This window comes from Chrysochloris asiatica, unplaced genomic scaffold, assembly GCF_000296735.1.
Source record: "Chrysochloris asiatica unplaced genomic scaffold, ChrAsi1.0 scaffold00001, whole genome shotgun sequence".
Taxonomy (NCBI): Eukaryota; Metazoa; Chordata; class Mammalia; order Afrosoricida; family Chrysochloridae; genus Chrysochloris; species Chrysochloris asiatica.
The window spans coordinates 4,177,263-4,195,684 of NW_006408519.1; the positions used below are offsets into that span (position 1 = coordinate 4,177,263).

General features: G+C 38.8%; 1 protein-coding gene across 5 annotated transcripts in view; it reads left to right on the forward strand.

Annotated features, from left to right (window-relative positions):
• RIMS2 (regulating synaptic membrane exocytosis 2) overlaps nucleotides 1-8,782 on the forward strand; it is a 738,459-nt gene extending 729,677 nt beyond the window's left edge. For 2 of the 5 annotated variants that reach the window (XM_006830627.1, XM_006830628.1), the window contains 4 exons: nucleotides 4,637-4,749; nucleotides 5,070-5,171; nucleotides 6,728-6,867; nucleotides 7,879-8,129. In XM_006830627.1, coding sequence (XP_006830690.1) covers nucleotides 4,637-4,749; nucleotides 5,070-5,171; nucleotides 6,728-6,867; nucleotides 7,879-8,097 — 574 coding nt within the window. In that variant the 3' untranslated portion in view covers nucleotides 8,098-8,129. Of the gene's footprint in view, nucleotides 1-4,636; nucleotides 4,750-5,069; nucleotides 5,172-6,727; nucleotides 6,868-7,878 lie in introns of all 5 variants that reach the window. The other 3 variants (XM_006830630.1, XM_006830631.1, XM_006830629.1) reach the window with 2 other exon arrangements.
• The last annotated feature ends 9,640 nt before the right edge of the window (nucleotides 8,783-18,422 follow it).

Here is an 18,422-nt window from a genome sequence, read left to right on the forward strand (position 1 = left end):
CCAGAAATTCAAGCTGGATTCAGAAGAGGACGTGGAACTAGGGATATCATTGCTGAAGTCCGATGGATCTTGGCTGAAAGCAGAGAATACCTAAAAGATATTTACTTGTGCTTTATTTACTATTCAAAGACCTTTTACTGTGTGGATCATGACAAACTACGGATAACATCGTGAAGAATGAGTATTACAGAATACTTAATTGTGCTCATGAGGGACCTGTACATAAAGCAAGAGGCAGTTGTTTGAACAGAACAAGGAGATATTGAATGGTTTAAAATAAGGAAAGGTGTGTGCCAGGGTTGTATTCTTTCACCATACTTATTCAATCTGTATGCTGAAAAATTAATCTGAGAAACTGATTTATATGAGGAACAGTGAGACATCAGATTTACAGGAAGACTGATTAACAACCTGCAATATGCAGATGATACAATCTTGCTTGCAGGTATCAAAGAGGACTTAAAATCTTCACTGCTGAAGATCAAAGACCACATCCTTCATTATAGATTGCACCTCAATATAAAGAAAACAAAATTCCTCATAAATGGACCAATAAATAACAACATGATAAATGGAGAAAAGATTGAAGTTGTCAAAGACTTCATTTTGCTTTGATCCACAATCATCACTCATGAAAGCAGCAGTCAAGAAATCAAATGATGTATTGCATTAGGCAAATCTATTTACAAGACTTCTTTAAAGTGTACAAGAGCAAAGATGTCAGTTTGAGGACTAAGTTGCACCTGACCCAAGCCATGGAATTTTTAATAGTCTTATATGCATGCGAAAGTTGGACAGTGAATGGGGAAGGCGGTAGAAGCATTGATGCATTTGAGCTATGGTGTTGGAGAAGAATATTGAAGGTACCATGAACTGCAAGAAGAACAAACAAATCTGTGTTGGAAAAAATACAACCAGAAAGGTCTTTAGAAGCCAGGATGGTGAGACTTGGTCTCCCATTGTCAGGCATCTTCTCAGGAGGAACCAGTCCCTGGAGAATGACATAAAGCTTGTTAAACTTGAGGGTCAGCAAAAAAAGAGGAAGCCCCACAATAAGATGGGTTGGCACAGAGGCAACTGTGAGCTCAAGCTTAACAACAATTGTGAGGATGGTGTAAGATCAGGAAGTGTTTCATTCTGTTGTCACTATGAATTGGAACTGATTTGTTGGCACCTAATAGCAACCACCTAAGAGTCATTTTGTGACACTTACAGAAACAGATTAACATATGTAGATTAACTGAGTATTAGGGGATAGGGTGAGTAATTAATTTGATGTTAACCAACCAAACCAAACCCACTGCCATCAAGTAATATCTAACCTAGAGACCCTATATAGGGTCTCTGAGACTATAAATCTTTATGAGAGCAGACAGATTCATGTTTTTCCCAAGGAACTGCTGGTGGATTTGAACCATGGGCCTTGTGGTTAGCAGCACAGTACTTATCCTACAGTGCCACCAGGAAATCTTAAAAAAGATGGAGAATCAATGAAAAATAATTGTTAGATGCTGCTAGAGAAACACAAACTCTTTAAACTAAAGCTTTTGTACTCCAGATGTTTATAGTGTTAATAGAGAAATGAGTTGAATACTCATGAACTCATTCAAGAAATCTTCACTATACCTTCTGTGTTCTTGACACCATATTAAGAGTTAGAGATTCTGAGTCATATAAGAGAAGCAATATCAGTTGGTGGTTAAGACTGTGGATTTTGGAATCAAATGGTCAGAGGTTCTTATCTGGTTTGGGTGGTGGTTATATTTGTTTTGTATTTTGGCCAGTTTTATTTTAACTGATGAATTGATATAGCATCACAATTGTTTATTGAGTACTTAGTTAGGCAACAGTGAATAACAGCGAACAAAATAGACAAAAAGCCCCATTCTCATGGAACTTACATTCTCATGGGGAAGAGAGACAATAAACAAGACAAATTATAAAAGTTTCTAAATATAAGGGAAATTACTAAAATATTAACTAGTACAAGAGAAAAATAATATAAGACAAGTGATGTTAGATGGTGAAGTTATGATCTTGTGTAAGGTTGTTGTTAAGTGTTGTTGAGTCAGCTCTCTGCTCCTATAGAGATGTACAGTCTCAAAAACCATAAGGAGCAGTTCTACTCTATCCTCTAGGGTCTCTGTGACTGGGAATCAACTCAGTAGGTGTGGATTTGGATTTTTTGGGAGATAGGGAAAGGAGCCCTTGCATGGTGCAAACAGCTAACCCACTTAGCTGTTAACCAGAAGGTTGGAGATTCAAGTCCATTTAGAGGCTCCTTCAAAGATAACCTAGTAATCTACTTCCAAAAACTCAGCCATTGAAAACCCTATGGAGCACCATGAGTGGGAATCAACCAGACTGTCCATTTGAGTAAAGGTCTGAAGTACATGATGTTTAAGGATGTTCCAAGCTGTAGCAGTGATCAAGTCCTGAGGCAGGAGGTTGCCTCTCATCAGAAGTAGTAGGATTACATTGTGGGGTAAGAACAAGAGTGGTGGCAGAATTGTAATTCAGTATTAGAGGAAGTGGCGCACAGCTTTATCTATCATTGTCAGGACTTTGGTATTTATCCTGAGTGGGATGTGAAATCATGGGAGGGTTTTGAACAGAGAGCTGACATGGTCTGCCTTCAATGTTAACATGCCACTCTGAGTATTGTAAGGGACAGGACAAGGGTGACAGCATCAAGAGCAGTCCGAAGATTGTTGAAGTAATTCAGAAGCTAGATAATGGTAGCTTAGACTAGGGAGGTAGCATTGCTGAGGTCAGATCATGGTTGCATTTTGACAGTAGAGCCAATAAGATTTATTGATGCATTTGAAAAGAGTAGTGAGAGAAAGGATCCCTCTTGGGTGGCTAAAATAGTTTGCATTCGACTGCTGACGTAGAAGTTGGTGGCTTGAGCTGAGCCAGCAGTATGACAGAAGAAATGTCTTGGTGATCTGCTTCCATTCAGATTGGAGCCAAGAAAGCCCTATAGAGCAGTTTTACCATGAGTCAGAATCTAGTTGGTGGCAACTAACAACAACAATGAGAGGAAGAAAGGAAAGATAACTCCAAGATTGAACAATTCAAAAATAAAGTTCTTGTTTCTGAAGATGGGGAGTCCTTTAAGGGAAACCGAGTGGAAGTTTTTTTGGAGGATAGTAATGCTAGGGATTAGTTTGGATCAAGTAAGTTTCAGGTGCCTACAAGGTGGGATTATAAAAGTTCATGGAGAAAAGGAATTTAAAAAATAAAGGAATGTTTCCACAAACTTTTTGAAGTCCACTCATATTAGACATCCAAGTAGATATGTAGACTGAGTGGTTGAAGTCCAGGTCTGTGGTTCAAGGGTGCGGCCTGAGCTGGAAATGTTAATGTAGGCATTGAAAACCCTGTGACTGGATGAGATCACCAAGGGAATACAGACAGAAGAGGTAGGAGATGAAAGACTGAGCTCACAGTACCTAGTGACATTAAGTAGCAAAGGAGACTGAGGCAGGGTAGTAAAAGAGAAAACAAGAAGACTAGGGTGTTTTGTTGTTGTTAGGTGTCATCAAGTGGGTTCTGACTCATAGCAACCCTATACACAACAGAACAAAACACTGCCCAGTCCTGCACCATCGTCAAATTGTTGTTATGCTTGAGCCCATTGCCTCTGTGTCAGTCCATCTTCTACGGGGTCTTCATCTTTTTCAATGATCCTCTGCTTTACCAAGCATGGTGTCATTCTCCAGGACCTAACTGGTCCCTCCTGATAACATGTCCAAAGTATGAGAGACGAAGTCTCACCATCCTGGCTTCTGAAGACAGCATTCTGGCTGTACTTCTGCCAGCACATTGGTTTGTTCTTTTGGCAGTCCATGGTACTTTTAATACTCTTCTCCAACACCATTACTCAAAAGCATCAATTCTTCGAAGGGCCTCCTTATTCATTGTCCAACTTTCACATGCATATGAGGCTATGGAAAATACCAAGGCAAGGCTTGGGGCAGGCACACCTAGGGAGGACTGGACGCAAATTGGAGAATGTGTTTTAAGGATCCTGTCAGCTGCTGCTATATGTTAAGTTAGAGGAGAACTGACTGTCGGATTTAACACCGTAAGCATTAGATGACCTTGATTAGAGAAATGTTGGTGGGGTGGTGAGGATGAAAAGGCGATTAAAGTTCAATAGAGAATAAAAGGAAAGAAATTGAAAGATGGTACTCAGAGACAACTGTTTCAAGGAATCTTACTGTGAAGGGAGGGAGACAAGGGCAAGGGAAGGGATTTTTTTAAGGTGGAAAGAAAATGTGTATGCTGATGAGAATGATCCCGAAGAACTTCTTCATCTGTGAAATGGGTTCAATAGTACCCATCTATTGAACCATAGCTCAGAGGATTAGCTATGATAACACCTTATGTGTAGTAAGTGCTCAATATATATTGACTTTTATTGATATAATTCACAATCTCTGCCCACCAAACCAAGGGGAAAAAGACATGTAAATTGATGTCTGTAATATAGTCTAAAAGTGCTTCTGGTAATTTGCAAGCTCAACCAGAGGTTTTGGAGGGAAGGCAACTGCTCCTTTCACAAGAAGGAGACTAGTGGGAAGTTTGAGCTTGTCTAACAGTAAAATCCCATTTGTTATTTTATTTCTAGTCTGATATTCCCTGGTGTCCGCTTGGCCTCTGATAGCCAATTCAGTGATTTTTTGGATGGCCTTGGCCCTGCCCAGTTAGTGGGGCGCCAGACATTGGCTACACCTGCAATGGGTAAGAATTTCTATCACATGATTCTGTTCTTATGGCTTATTAAAAATTATGCTTTCTATGTATTTCACTTTTTTTTAATATCATCAACAAAAATCAAGTATCTTAGAGTTAAATAATAAGAAATCCTCAACTAATTTGTTTCTAATTCATCTGCTTTTTAAAGTACCATATTATTGACATAGAGTTTTAAATATTTTTGATTTTTTTTTTTAAACGTGGGAAATTATGAATGGGTATTAAACCAAGGCCTTTGGCATAAGCGTTTTTCTCACTGTATTTCATTGCTAAGGTGAATTTGTTTTGTCTCTCCAAACTATTAGGTGACATTCAGGTAGGCATGATGGACAAAAAAGGACAGTTGGAGGTGGAAATCATTCGGGCCCGTGGCCTTGTTGTCAAACCAGGTTCCAAGACACTGCCAGGTAAAAGCAGAAGAGATTCTTCTATTATTGTTCACAATCCATACTTTTCATTTACAGACTTCATTTTTTAATTAATCAAGGCTAACAGATGAGTCTGGTAGCATAGTGGTTACGAATTGGGCTGTGAACCGTAAGGTCAGAAGTTCAAAACTACCAGCCGTTCCACGCGAGAAAGATGAGGCTTTCTGCTCCCATAAAGATTCACAGCCTCGGAAACCCTATATAGGGTCGCTATGGGTCAGAACTGACTCCACGGCACTTAACAACAACAACAACAACAAATGAGTCAATTACATGACTGGTTTGGGACAACTGTAGTTGATGTGTTTATCCTGAGTGAGTTTTTAATGACAGTGATCTGGTGGGCTTAATATAAATCGTTAAATAAATACGTATGTAGTAGAAGCTGTTGCAAAATAAAAATCACAACACCTAGAGCAGTCATTTTGTCACAGCATGATCATGGAATTTCTCTTTCCTTCTTATTAACTGGTGTTTTATATAATATATTTATATTATGCTTCAGTTTATCCAGCACTTCAAATTTTGTGGGATTCTCTCAAGTTCTAGAAGTAAAGTAGATCTCCAAAGTATTATAAGTCTACAGATGCTGGACAGTTTCATGCTAATGTTATATTTCCTGTAGTATATAAGGAAAAGGAGGCATTATTATAAATTTTTACTGTGATGCCACATAGTTAGTGCAGAAATAATCACTGTAATCTCAGATGCTTGAAGTCATGGAAAGTGATGTAAAAGAACAATTACTGAACATTCTGAAACTTGATTTCTAACCTCAGCACCGGCACTGGCTCACATATAGTTTTGAATCTCTTAACTTCTGTATCCTGTAGAATTTCAAATGATAAAGTATGTTATCTATTGTGTAACCTCATAGTGGTGATTAAAACAAACTCTATAGAGCTGGTCAATCCATTCTGCTATAAAGAATATCGTAATTTATACATGCATGAAAATGGTCTTTATGAACTGTGACATCAGATACCTTTCAAGCCATCAAATGTATAATCAATCAGTTGCCTCTTCCCAGCTAATCTGAACATATTATATCAAACCCTATCCCTCCTTGTCCCTATCCCCACCACCTCCAACAGACACACCCTTTTGAACGATAAATAAGCAATTTTTGGGGATGTGAGTACATAATTGTTTGAAGCATGAGAAGTTAGATTTCAGAATTGATAAACACTGAGCACAACCTCTCCCTTAAATATCATTCATTAGAAGCTGGAAGCAATTCACCCTATTTAATCCATTGTTCTCATCAATAAAACCCGCTGATGAAATAATACATAGTAATCAAATCCAGACACTCTTGGAGATCCTGTACAGGATTGCTGGGAGTCAGAACTTCCACAACTGCATACAACACCAACAATCAGCTATGGCAACATCACCTCAGACTACATGAATGGCTGATAATGACCCATTGTTCATCTGATGATTTTGACACAATATGCAAGCTCTTTCAGTATACATGGTCACACAGCAAAGCTCCTCACTTACATTTCCTCCCCTGTGTTTTCTTTCCCAAGCACCGTATGTAAAGGTCTATCTACTCGATAACGGAGTCTGCATCGCCAAAAAGAAAACAAAAGTGGCCAGGAAAACGCTGGAGCCCCTTTACCAGCAGCTATTGTCATTCGAAGAGAGTCCCCAGGGAAAAGTTTTACAGGTATTGACTGGACTTTTATTCCTTACCTCCCTCAGAAGGTATTTTCATAAACAACATCTGTCCTTATCACAGCCCTTTGTGTTTCTCAGAGCTGGAAATTTTCGGAACTTCTAAACATTATCCAGTGCTTTAAAACTCTTTACACTATTGTTTCCTTTAAAGCAAATCAAAGACATGTACACCCCCATCACACATTGACTCCAGCCCCCCAAAAGTGTTTATGATCTTTATACCTGTACAGGTTTTCAAATGTTCTTTTGGATGTCAGTAGTTAGATACAATGATTTCAATAATTAAATACAGGTATTTAACATGATAAAGGAGCTCTGATAGCGTAGTGGTTACGAATCGGGCTGCAAACCTTAAGGTCAGCGGTTCGAAACTACCAGCTGCTCCGCGGGAGAAAGATGAGGCTTTCTACTCCCGTAAAGATTTACACCCTCGGAAACCCTATACAGGGTCGCTATGGGTCGGAACCGACTCGATGGCACATAACATAATATTTAACATGATAAGGAGCCCTGATGGCATTGTGAGTTAGGCATTGACCTGCTAACGTAAAGGTAGATGGTTCAAACCCACCAGCTGCTCCATGGGATAAAAATGAGACTATCTGCTCCAATAAAGATTTAACACCTCAGAAATGGTATATAGGGTCACCATGAGTTGGAATCTGCTTGATGACATGGCTTTGGTTATTTAACATGATGGGAGTCCCTGGGTGGCGCAAATGGTTAAGTGCTTGACTACTAACCTAAAGGATGGCAGTTCAAACCTACCCAGAGGGACCTCAGAACAAAGATCTGGCAAACAGCTTCTGAAAGGTCACAAGCTTGAAAACCTTAGCAGGTGTAATTCTACTCTGCACATATGAGCTCATCAAAAAATTATTTGACATGATATTTGATGTCAGATGGTTAACAGAATTGAATCTATTTGCAGGGTTTGGCTTTGTTTATTTATATACCCATGATTCTACTGATACTACTGTTCTTTTTATTTTGCCAACAGATCATTGTCTGGGGCGATTACGGCCGCATGGATCACAAGTCCTTTATGGGAGTGGCCCAGATCCTTTTAGATGAACTGGAGCTATCCAATATGGTGATTGGATGGTTCAAACTTTTCCCTCCTTCTTCCTTAGTAGATCCAACCTTGGCTCCTCTGACAAGAAGAGCTTCCCAATCATCTCTGGAAAGTTCAACTGGACCTTCTTATTCTCGTTCTTAGCAGCTGTAAAACTGTTGTCATAGCAACCAGCGGTCCAAAAACAACAACAACAAACCACAGGTCGCAAACCCTGGTAACACTGCATGCTTAATGTTGTGTCTTCTGAGCCTGTTTCTAGGGATACAAAGTGATCCTGTGTTCTCAGAGGAAGTTGCACACATTGTGCCCTAATGAAGGCCCTCAGGTGAAAGCAGAGCTTTGAAGAACTAACAGGTTTGACGGTCCATGACTCGACTTTTGGTCCAATCTGAAGCCATGGATTAATCTAAGAATCAGTCAGTTTCATGCAACAATTGCCCTTTTCAATGGCATCTTTCTATTTTTATCGTTCCTTTTTCTTCATTTCTCTAACCCCAAAGCCCTGGTACGCCACAGAAATGGAGCTCTATAGCCATTAAGCCATGATACAAGTCAAGGAATGAAGTTCCAGGAAGCATCAGGTGACAAGCAGGAGACCAAAGAAGTGGTCAGAACAAAAGGTGAGACCTCCTCTGGACAGTGATGAGGAGCAGTCCAGGGCACGTCCCCACAACTCCGTAGCTCCAGGAGACACAATGCCAAGATGTGTAGGGCTCTGAAAACCAAGATTCTGTGGCTACACTGTACTGAATGAAACTAAAGAGACTTTTTTTGCATGGACACAGATTAGCTGAATACTTAAATTATTTTCTTGGGGCTGCAACTTGCAAAAAAATAAATAAATAAATAAAAATCAGCCATTTCCAACAATTTATATTATTTTTAAACAATAAATTTCACTAGTGCATGGTTTTAAAAAGGGGAGAGAATGCAACAAGGAGATACAAAGGCGCACCACGTTTATTCTTTAAACTAATCACAGTCTGTGTTTTGGCAGACAATACAAATGGAAATCCTTTCTAGAAGATATTTAAAATTCTCTTTACGTGACAAATGCATACACTATATCCCATGTATTTTCATGTTAAATATAAAAGTCTTACAAAGTTGGATATTCTGCACAAATTGTTCACACCTCTCTTCCCCATCTCTATCCCACTTTTCTTCATCTTCCTCATTTAGTCTTTTCCTTTACTTCTTCCCAACAGAGTGAACATTATGCTAAAAATTATAAAGTTTTGATCAGATATTCTCTTGTACCCCATGTTTGATTCAGCGCTGTCAATGCTTCTGAATGTCTGAATGTCTCAAGGGGAAAAAACAAACAAACAAAACTACTTAAAAGCTTTTTTTATTTCAAGTATGTTGAAAAGAATTTTGCAACGTGACTTGGGAGTACATTAAAGCAGGTTGGCGTGTATTTGATAAAGAAGACATTTGAACTTTTGCAATTTATTTATAGTGCGTGGTCATTTTTATTTCACCTTCAAAATTCAGTTCTTCCTGAATATTCTAAAATCATGTGGTCATTGTCATGTCTTATAAATTTGTTTTCAGCACCAGCATTATTCATACAGGGGTTAAAGTATTATTTCTAGACGGTCTTAGGTTTGGGTCTCTTTTTAAATTAATGAATGCAATTTCTTTAGCCAAGTTCCATTTACTATGTGTAGAGAAACACTGAGAAAAATTGAAATCCTGAACCACTGGGCTGGTTTATTAATTCATTTTCTGTAGTACAATTCAATTTTTCACAAATAATATTTCTAAAGAAATATAGTCAAAATAAATTTACAACAGTTTTAAATCTCCAGTTTTTAGGTGACGTAAAAGGAAGTCCATATGCATATTGTTGTTAAGTGCCGTTGAGTCAGTTCTGACTCATAGCAACCCTGTATAGGGTTTCTGAGGAGCAGCTGGTGGGTTTGAACTACTGGCCTTGTGGTTCAGCCGATCTTGCAGTCCAGCTCATTAGCCCACAGCACCACACCAGGACTCCATATTTGTTGTTGTTGTTGTTAAGTGCCGTCGAGTCGGGTCCGACCCATAGCGACCCTGTACAGGGTTTCCGAGGGTGTAAATCCTTACGGGAGTAGAAAGCCTCATCTTTCTCCCGCGGAGCGGCTGGTAGTTTCGAACCATATTAGCTGTTCTTTAATGCCGTCACCAACTGGTTCCAAGCAGCTCCCCTAATGTCAGAAACCCCTGCTTTGGTCTTACAGACTTGTTACCATTGGGTGGCACTGCAAGGTCAAATTTCTCTTACATTCCCCTTCTTAGAAGAAAAGTCACTGGTTAATGAATTAAGCCACCCCTATTTTCTGGATCTTCATGTACACTTTGATAACACTTTCTGATCAATTGGTTTTAATTGATTGCAATAACTTTTGAAACCCACACACCTCCTGCTTTTCTTTAAATTATGACCATGCAGAAAATCCTTGTTTTTTTTTTTTTTCCTTTTTATTTATGTATGTATTTGTTTTGGGGAAAAAAAAATCAGCGCTAACCATGAAAAACTGTCATGTTTGATATGGCGCAAAAGTTAGAATGCATATCACTAAAAATGCCTTTTTCTCTATGTGGTGCAATATGAAATACACCAAGACTACGTCTTGACATTCTGAACTCTCGGATGGACCCAGGTGAAGATGTTAAAAGGAGTCAAACTTTACTGAAATACTTTAGACATCTGTGTACCAGCAACAATTGGTTTAATAGACCTATTCCTTAGAATAAACGTTTACCATTCCCCGATACTAAAATGCAGTCACATGACCTTTTGTGCATATTCCTACATAAATTATTTCTAATTTTAATAAGAAGGACATGACTGTATGGGATATTTGTACATACTTGTCATTATACAGTATTTATTTAAAAGTTGGTGTTTTTTGTTTTTGTTTTTTAATTTTCACATGTCTGCCCCTTAATTGTGGTTTAGTCATGTAAATAGCACTATTCCAATGACCATTGCTGCCCTGTACATAATATGTTTTCAAAGTAAAGGGAATTCCAGTTGAGGAAAACAAACAAACAAACAAACAGAGGGCAGATTAGTCCTGTAATGAACACCAACTAATGTAAATCAAATTCATTCTGGTGATGGTATTCTGGTGATGGTAACACTTTCAATAAAACAGTTTCTTTACAGACGTTGTCTGCAGTGCTTTTCCTGACATCTCTTCTCCCCCGCACATCCCCAAGCCTGCTGTAGCTCAGTCCCTGAGGTCACGCTTAAGTTTAAAGACAAGGAAATTATCTTTTTCTTTCTCTCAATGACAGAAATGGACAGCTGCCCTCAGCAAATAGTCCTCGGCCCAGCATTGCTGTAAGGTACCAAAGGCTTTCCTCTTATACCATGACACGTTGCTGCTGTTAATAAAAGGTTCCTATTCGGGATCAGACAGACAGACGAGTGGTGGCCGTTTGGTTTTATGTCTATACTGTCTCTTTAAATTTCGATGTCAATCTTGATACAATCAAGATATATATAAGATATAATCAAGATGTTCTCTCCTAATCCTATCAATTCTGGTACAATCAAGATAAGCTTTCCCAAGATGGCGGCTCCTGGAACAGCTGAGTGTCTTGATCCAGAAAATAATGAATTTCTGGATTTTCCTGCAAATTCCCCAGCTATAAACACTCCAAAACTCCAAACATACCTTTATATTTGTTACAGAGTTCCAACACCAACTCATGAGTCCTCTTGATCCGGTATTCCGTGTTGTTGTTGACCGAGCTCCTCACTACACATCTACCCAATCCGCCATCTAATGAGGCAGTGTAGTGGTTAAAAATCTGGCTGTGAACTCCAGATTCAGTCAGCAGCTCAAATCCACCAGGCCTTCCGCATAAGAGAGATGAGGCTTTGGAGGGTCAGAGAAAAAGAGGAAGATCTTTAACGAGATGGATTGGCCAGGTGGCATCATTGATGGCGTCAAGTGTGGCAGCGGTAGTGAGGTTGGCCCAGGATCGGACATTGTTTCGTTCTGCTGTGCATGGGGTCGCTATTAGTCGGTTCCGATTCGATGGCACCTGACAACAAAAACAACATTCGGGATCAAGGTGATTTCTGATCAAATGACTCAGCAATTCAGTTTTCATGAGTGAAAAGTTAAGACTGATTTTTGATGTAGTCTTGAACTTCACCAATAGCAGAATCATAAAGAATTTTGCACAGGCTCCTGCTAGTCCCTGGGTAGATGACTGCAGTGACAGTGATTTTAGCTGAAGTGTCATTTTCCACTGGGAAGACATATATGGTAACCCGATGGAAACACCCCACCCAGAAACTGGCTCCAGTGTTTAGAGAATGAAAAGCTAAGCGAATTTCTCCCTGTCTTTCTAGTGCAGTTTCTCAAAGGGGTTATTAGGGTAGAGCTACCATGGAGACCAGCATCTCTCAAGAACTAGATGCCAAGCCCCCACAAGAAACAAAGGTCCAAGGGTCACTCGAAGAGGCTGTAGCTTGCATCCCTGCTGGTATTCATGGACAATTAACAGAAGCTCATCCACCTCTCTTTGTTTTAGGAACTGTTTATTAAGAATTAGCTTGCAAATTCTCCACATGACTTGACACACTTTATCTCTCTGAGTATTCTTTCTCATCCTTTGAAGTAAGCAGTTTGAACTGACTCCTCGTCTACCAATAGATCAGTGCTATGACTATATGACAGAAACCATGATGGAGTTGTTTTCTCTTGTATGCTCAATGTTAGAACAATGATTGGCACATATATGTTGAATGAACAAAGATTTATTTATTGTTGTTAAGTTCCATGGAGTTGGTTCCGACTCATAGCAATCCTGTACAGGGTTTCTAAGAAGCGGCTGCTGGGTTTGAACCACCAGGCTTGTGGTTAGCAATCCAGTGCTTATTCTACAGTGCCACACCAGGATTTCAAACATTTATTTAGCCTCTCATATTCTTGAGGCACTGTAGTTTTTTTGGTTTTATTCTAGTCATGGAGTCCTTGGAAAGTACAAATGGTTAAGCACTTGACTGTTAAAGAAAAGGTTAGGGTTTGAGCCCACCTAGAAGTGCTTCAGGAGACAAAAAGTCACAGCCTGGAAAGTTATAGAGAACGGTTGTACTCTTTGCACGTGAAGTCTCCATGAGCCAGGCGACTTCCAAACTACCGAGAGGTTCAATTTAAATGATACAAAATCTCATTTGTAAACGAGATCATTGATAAGGACTAATAATATAATAATTATATCATTAAAAAGGAGCTCTGGTAGTGTAGTGGTTATGAATCGGGCTACAAGCCGCATGGTCAGCAGTTCGAAACTACCAGCTGCTACGCGGGAGAAAGATGAGGTTTTCTGCTCCCGCAAAGGTTTACAGCCTCGGAAACCATGTACGGGGTCGCTATGAGTTGAAACTGACTCCGCGGCACACAGCCACCACCATATTATTAAAATGGTTCCCAACATGTTCCAGATACAGTTGCTTGCAGCTCATGGATACCCCATGTGTGTCAGAGCAGAACAGTGATCTATAAGGTTTTCAATGGCTGAGTTTTTGAAAGTAGATCACTAGGCCTTTTTTTCCCCAAGAGGTGCCTCTGGGTGGCTTCAAACCTGCAACCATTTGGTTAGCAGCTAAGCATGCTATTTACACCATCCAGAGACTCCCTCAAAATGCTACTCAGTCTTTGATCCCATTTGATAGTCAAATCTTTGAGTGTACAACTCTGACTTGTAGTCCTTTTGCACCCAAAACAGCACTTAGCTGAGCGCTAATGCCCAAAACAGTGAGTCTCTTTTTTCAAACATTCTCAGAAAGATTGCCGTCATCTGCATGGAAGATTCCCAACTCGTTACATTCACATTCAGAGTTTGCATATCATTGAGTCCAAAGTGTAAAGACCTTTAAACCTGTGGTGTCTTTATAGCTTTTTGAGTCCCAGCGTCTTGTCATTTTGCTTGGCAGCATGGGGCCCCTATCATTCAGGATGCTTCATCCTTCTGACCCATTCATATTGTTCCCGTTCCATCCCTGCCCCAAGTTGATAATGGTAGAGAGGGTGTGGAATCTTAAATTGGGTTAATTTATACTCTTCCCTGTGAAGATTTTTTTGTTTTTTTGCTTTGTTTTGTTTTACCTTGATACCAGACACAATACCTCTTCTGTGACTAAACTGTTAGATGGGAAAAGGTCAGAAGCTGGCTACGTTTTCTGATATATGATGGAAGCTGGCCAACAGCAAAGTGGAAGCAAGAATTGAAGAGAGGAGGCGGGGCTTGATGGCGGATAGGGTAGAGGTGCAGTGAAGTTTTCTGTCAGCAATACCACAGAATGCCAGGCGAAGCGTGTTCAGGGCAGAGCTCCAAAACTCTGAACCACATATCTAGGAATATTTTAAAAGTTTGAAGGCTTATAGCTAGTGGAACTTGTAATGGAAGTAAGTTACCTTGTACTTTAGAATCTGCCAGGCTCAGCAGCTGGGAGCTGACAATTTGGGCAAGACCAAACAGCAAGACCAAGTGGGGGAGCAAGCAGACCAGAGAAGGAATAATGCATCGGGAACCTTGGAACAAAGGTGGACAATATATGTAGACAGTTTGCTTTGTTCTGATTTTTTTTTTTTTTTAATCTGTTCATTGCCCCCCCACACACTGTTTGCACACCTCCATTCTGGTGACTAGAGGGGGTATTTGAGGGAGTGTACTCCCCCACCTTCACCACTGGTGGGTTCTTCTGCCACGCATGCACACAGACACTGTCAGCATTTAAAACTACAAACTTCTCAAAATGGCCACAGCCAGCCCTGAATTGTTTACTAATAGGGACAAGGACAGAACAAGGGATGTGGAGAGTGAGAGAGAGTTTTAAAGCACAACAGGCCGAAGATTAAATCCTGAAAAACAGGATAACAACCAACAGTGGCATCTTGAAATTTATCAGGTGGCCTTGAAGAGGCTATTAAAATCATACTCATATTAGGCTACAGATTTTTTTGTTGTTGTTGCTGTTCCTTCTCTTCCTCCTCTCCCTTTTCTGTGATTATAGACTACAGTATCCAATCTAGTTGTTTTATAGTTGTTAGATTTTTTTGTGTTATGTTTGTTTTTGTTTTACCTTTGGGGAACTCATTCGCTCCCTATATTACCCAAGAAGAGACAGCAATTGCTGCCATATAGTTAAGCTACAATCACACCCTATAAAACCCCACAACCCAGGCAAGAACCAACACCAACTGCCATATACCAGGGAGGCAGACAACACCTGTGAAAATTACTCTGAGTTAAGCAATAAGAAGAGTTAAAAGGGAAGCCCACATTCTGATCACATCTACCTGAAGGCAATCGAAAGTATAAAAAATACCAGAAAACACACTCAATTAAGTATTAAGGCCACAGATAAACACTAAACATGTCCAAGAAGCAAAAGCAGATGACCATATCAGCACAAGATAAAATGTCTGAGTCAAATGACCTAGAGATAGACCTGGAATACATTCTGGAAGGAGGGCAGGCCTTAGAAATGCCTGAGAAGGAATTCAGAAAAATGATTATAAAATGTTTCAAAACACTTTACAATGAAGTTGAGAAAAACAAGGAAGTAGTCAGGAAAGCACTACAAGAACAATCAAATAAGATTTGCATCAGAAACAATTCAAAACCTACAGAAAGAGGTTCAAACAATCAATAATAGAATATCAGAAATAGACAATACACTAAAAGGGCAAAGGAGTAGAATAGAAGTGATGGAAGGCAGAACTGGTGAGCTGGAAGACAAATCTCTCAATACCGCTAAGATAGAAGAACAAGAAGAAAAAAGGATTAAAAAAATCTGAAGATGGTCTACGATTCATGCTGGACAACATAAAGAAGAATAACTTAAGAATTATTGGCATTCCAGAACAGGAAGAATCACACAAGTCCACAGAGGAAACAGTTGAAGAACTGCTGGAAGAAAATTTCTCTAACATCCTAAAAAGTGAAAAGATAAACATTCAAGAAGCTCAACAAACCCCAGGAAGGGTAGACCCCAAAAGAAAATCACCGAGACATATAATCAATCTCTCCAAAATCAATGATAAGGAGACACTCCTGAAAGCAGCTAGGGGAAAGAGAAGCATTACATACAAAAGCAAGCAAGTCAGATTAAGCTTCAATCTCTCAGTAGAAACCATGCAGGCAAGAAGGCAATGGGAAGACATATATAAAACTCTGAAAGAAAAAACTGCCAACCAAGAATCCTTTATTCAGCAAAGTTATCAATCAAATACGACAGTGTAATCAAAACATTCCAGGATAAACAGAAGTTAAGGGATTTTTCCAAAGCCAATCCTGTGCTATAAAACATCCCAAAGGGAGTTCTGTGGACTGAGAACCAACAAGAACAGACAATAACCAGAGACTGACATATGTGACAGCAACTCCCAGAATTAACTGGACAGATGGAAGAGTCAAGAACACAACAAAACTATAAGAACAAACTCAGAGAATCTGGGAGGTCAGTCTATGATCAAAAAAATTACAATGTGAAAGAAGGTAAACACATAGAAAGAGAGATCTAGAAGATCAGGTAGATTACAGGATAGATTACAGATCAGGTAGATTACAGGATAAAATAGACTGCACTAAATGGAAGGGAAAGTTAATGGAATATAAGGTAACCTCAAAGAAAATTAACACTTCATAACATACCAAGAGAATGAAAATCCAAGAAGAACGTGGAAACATTAAAACTATGAGGAAACTTAAGAAAGAAAACAAAAACCATGAACTCAGCAAGGAAGAGACAAAAAACAAAGAAAGCAGTAACACCACAAAAAAAAAAAAAACATATTTGCAGCAATTAATCCATACCTATCAATAATTACACTGAATATAAATGGATTAAATGCACAAGTTAAGAGACGGAGGGTGGCAGGATGGATAAGAAAACAAGATCCTTCAATATGCTGTCTGTAAGAGACACATCTTACACACAGAGACAAACACAGATTAAAAGTCATAGAACTGAAAAAAATATACCAAGCTAATTGCAATAAAAAACTAACAGAAATGGCAGTACTAATCTCCAATAAAATAAACTTTAAGGCAAAAACTAGCATAATAAATAAAGATGGACATTATCTCATGATTAAAGGGACAATTGAACAAGATGACGTAACCATAATATCTATGCTCCCAATGAAAGAGCTCTAAAATATATAAAGCAAACTCTAATAGATTTGAAGAAAGAAATAGATGAATCTAAAATAATAGTGGGTGATTTTAATACAGTGCTTTCAAAAATGGATAGAACAACCAAAAAGAAACTTGATAAAAACACAGAGAAACTAAGCAATACAATCAGCCAAGTGGACCTCATAGATGTGTACAGAGCATTCAACCCAACAACTGCACAATACAAATTCTTTTTCAGTGCACATGGAATATTCTCTAGAATAGACCATGTGTTAGGCCACAAAACAAACCTGCGTAAATTTATAAATATCAAAATACTACAAAGCATCTCTTCAGACCACAAATGCTATCAAATTAGAAATCAACAACAGGAAGACCAAGGAAATAAAGTCAAATATATGGAAACTGAATAACACCCTGCTGGAAAATGACTGGGTAGTAGAAGAAATAAAACATGAACTCACAAAGTTTCTAGAAACAAATGAGAACAAAAACACAACATACCAAAATATTTAGTACATGGGGAAAACAGTGCTGAGAGGAAAATTTATTGCAATCAATGCACATACACAAAAAGAAGAAATAACCAAAATTAACACATTAACACAGCATCTACAAAAATTAGAAACAGACCAACAGAGGGAAACTACAGCCACCAAAAGAAAAGAAATAATAAAGAAATAATAAAGATTGGAGCAGAAATAAACGAGATAGAAAACAGAAAAACTATAGAAACAATCAACAGGACAAGAAGCTGGTTCTTTGAAAGGATTAACAAAATTGACAGACCATTGGCAAAGCTAACAAAAGAAAAGAGGGAGAAGACACAAATAACACGCATTAGAAATCACACGGGTGATGTCACAACGGAACCAAAGGAAATCAAAAGGATAATAACAGAATACTATGAAGAGTTGTACTCCAACAAATTTGAAAACTTAGAAGAGATGGATACATTTTTAGAAAAACACAACCTACCTAAACTTACACAGAGTGAAGTAGAAAACCTGAAAAGACCCATAATAAAAGAAGAAACTGACGGGCTCATCAAAAAACTCCCAACCAAAAGAAGTCCAGGTCCAGATGGCTTCACTGGTGAGTTCTACCAAACATTCAGGGAAGAGCTGTTACCAATTCTACTCAAAATATTCCAGAATATAAAGGATGAAAAACTTCCAAATACATTTTATGAAGCAAGCATAATCCTCATACCAAAACCAGGGAAGAACATTACTAAGAAAGAGAATTATAGACCAATATCCCTTATGAACATAGATGCAAAAATTCTCAACAAAATCCAGCAGCACATCAAAAAG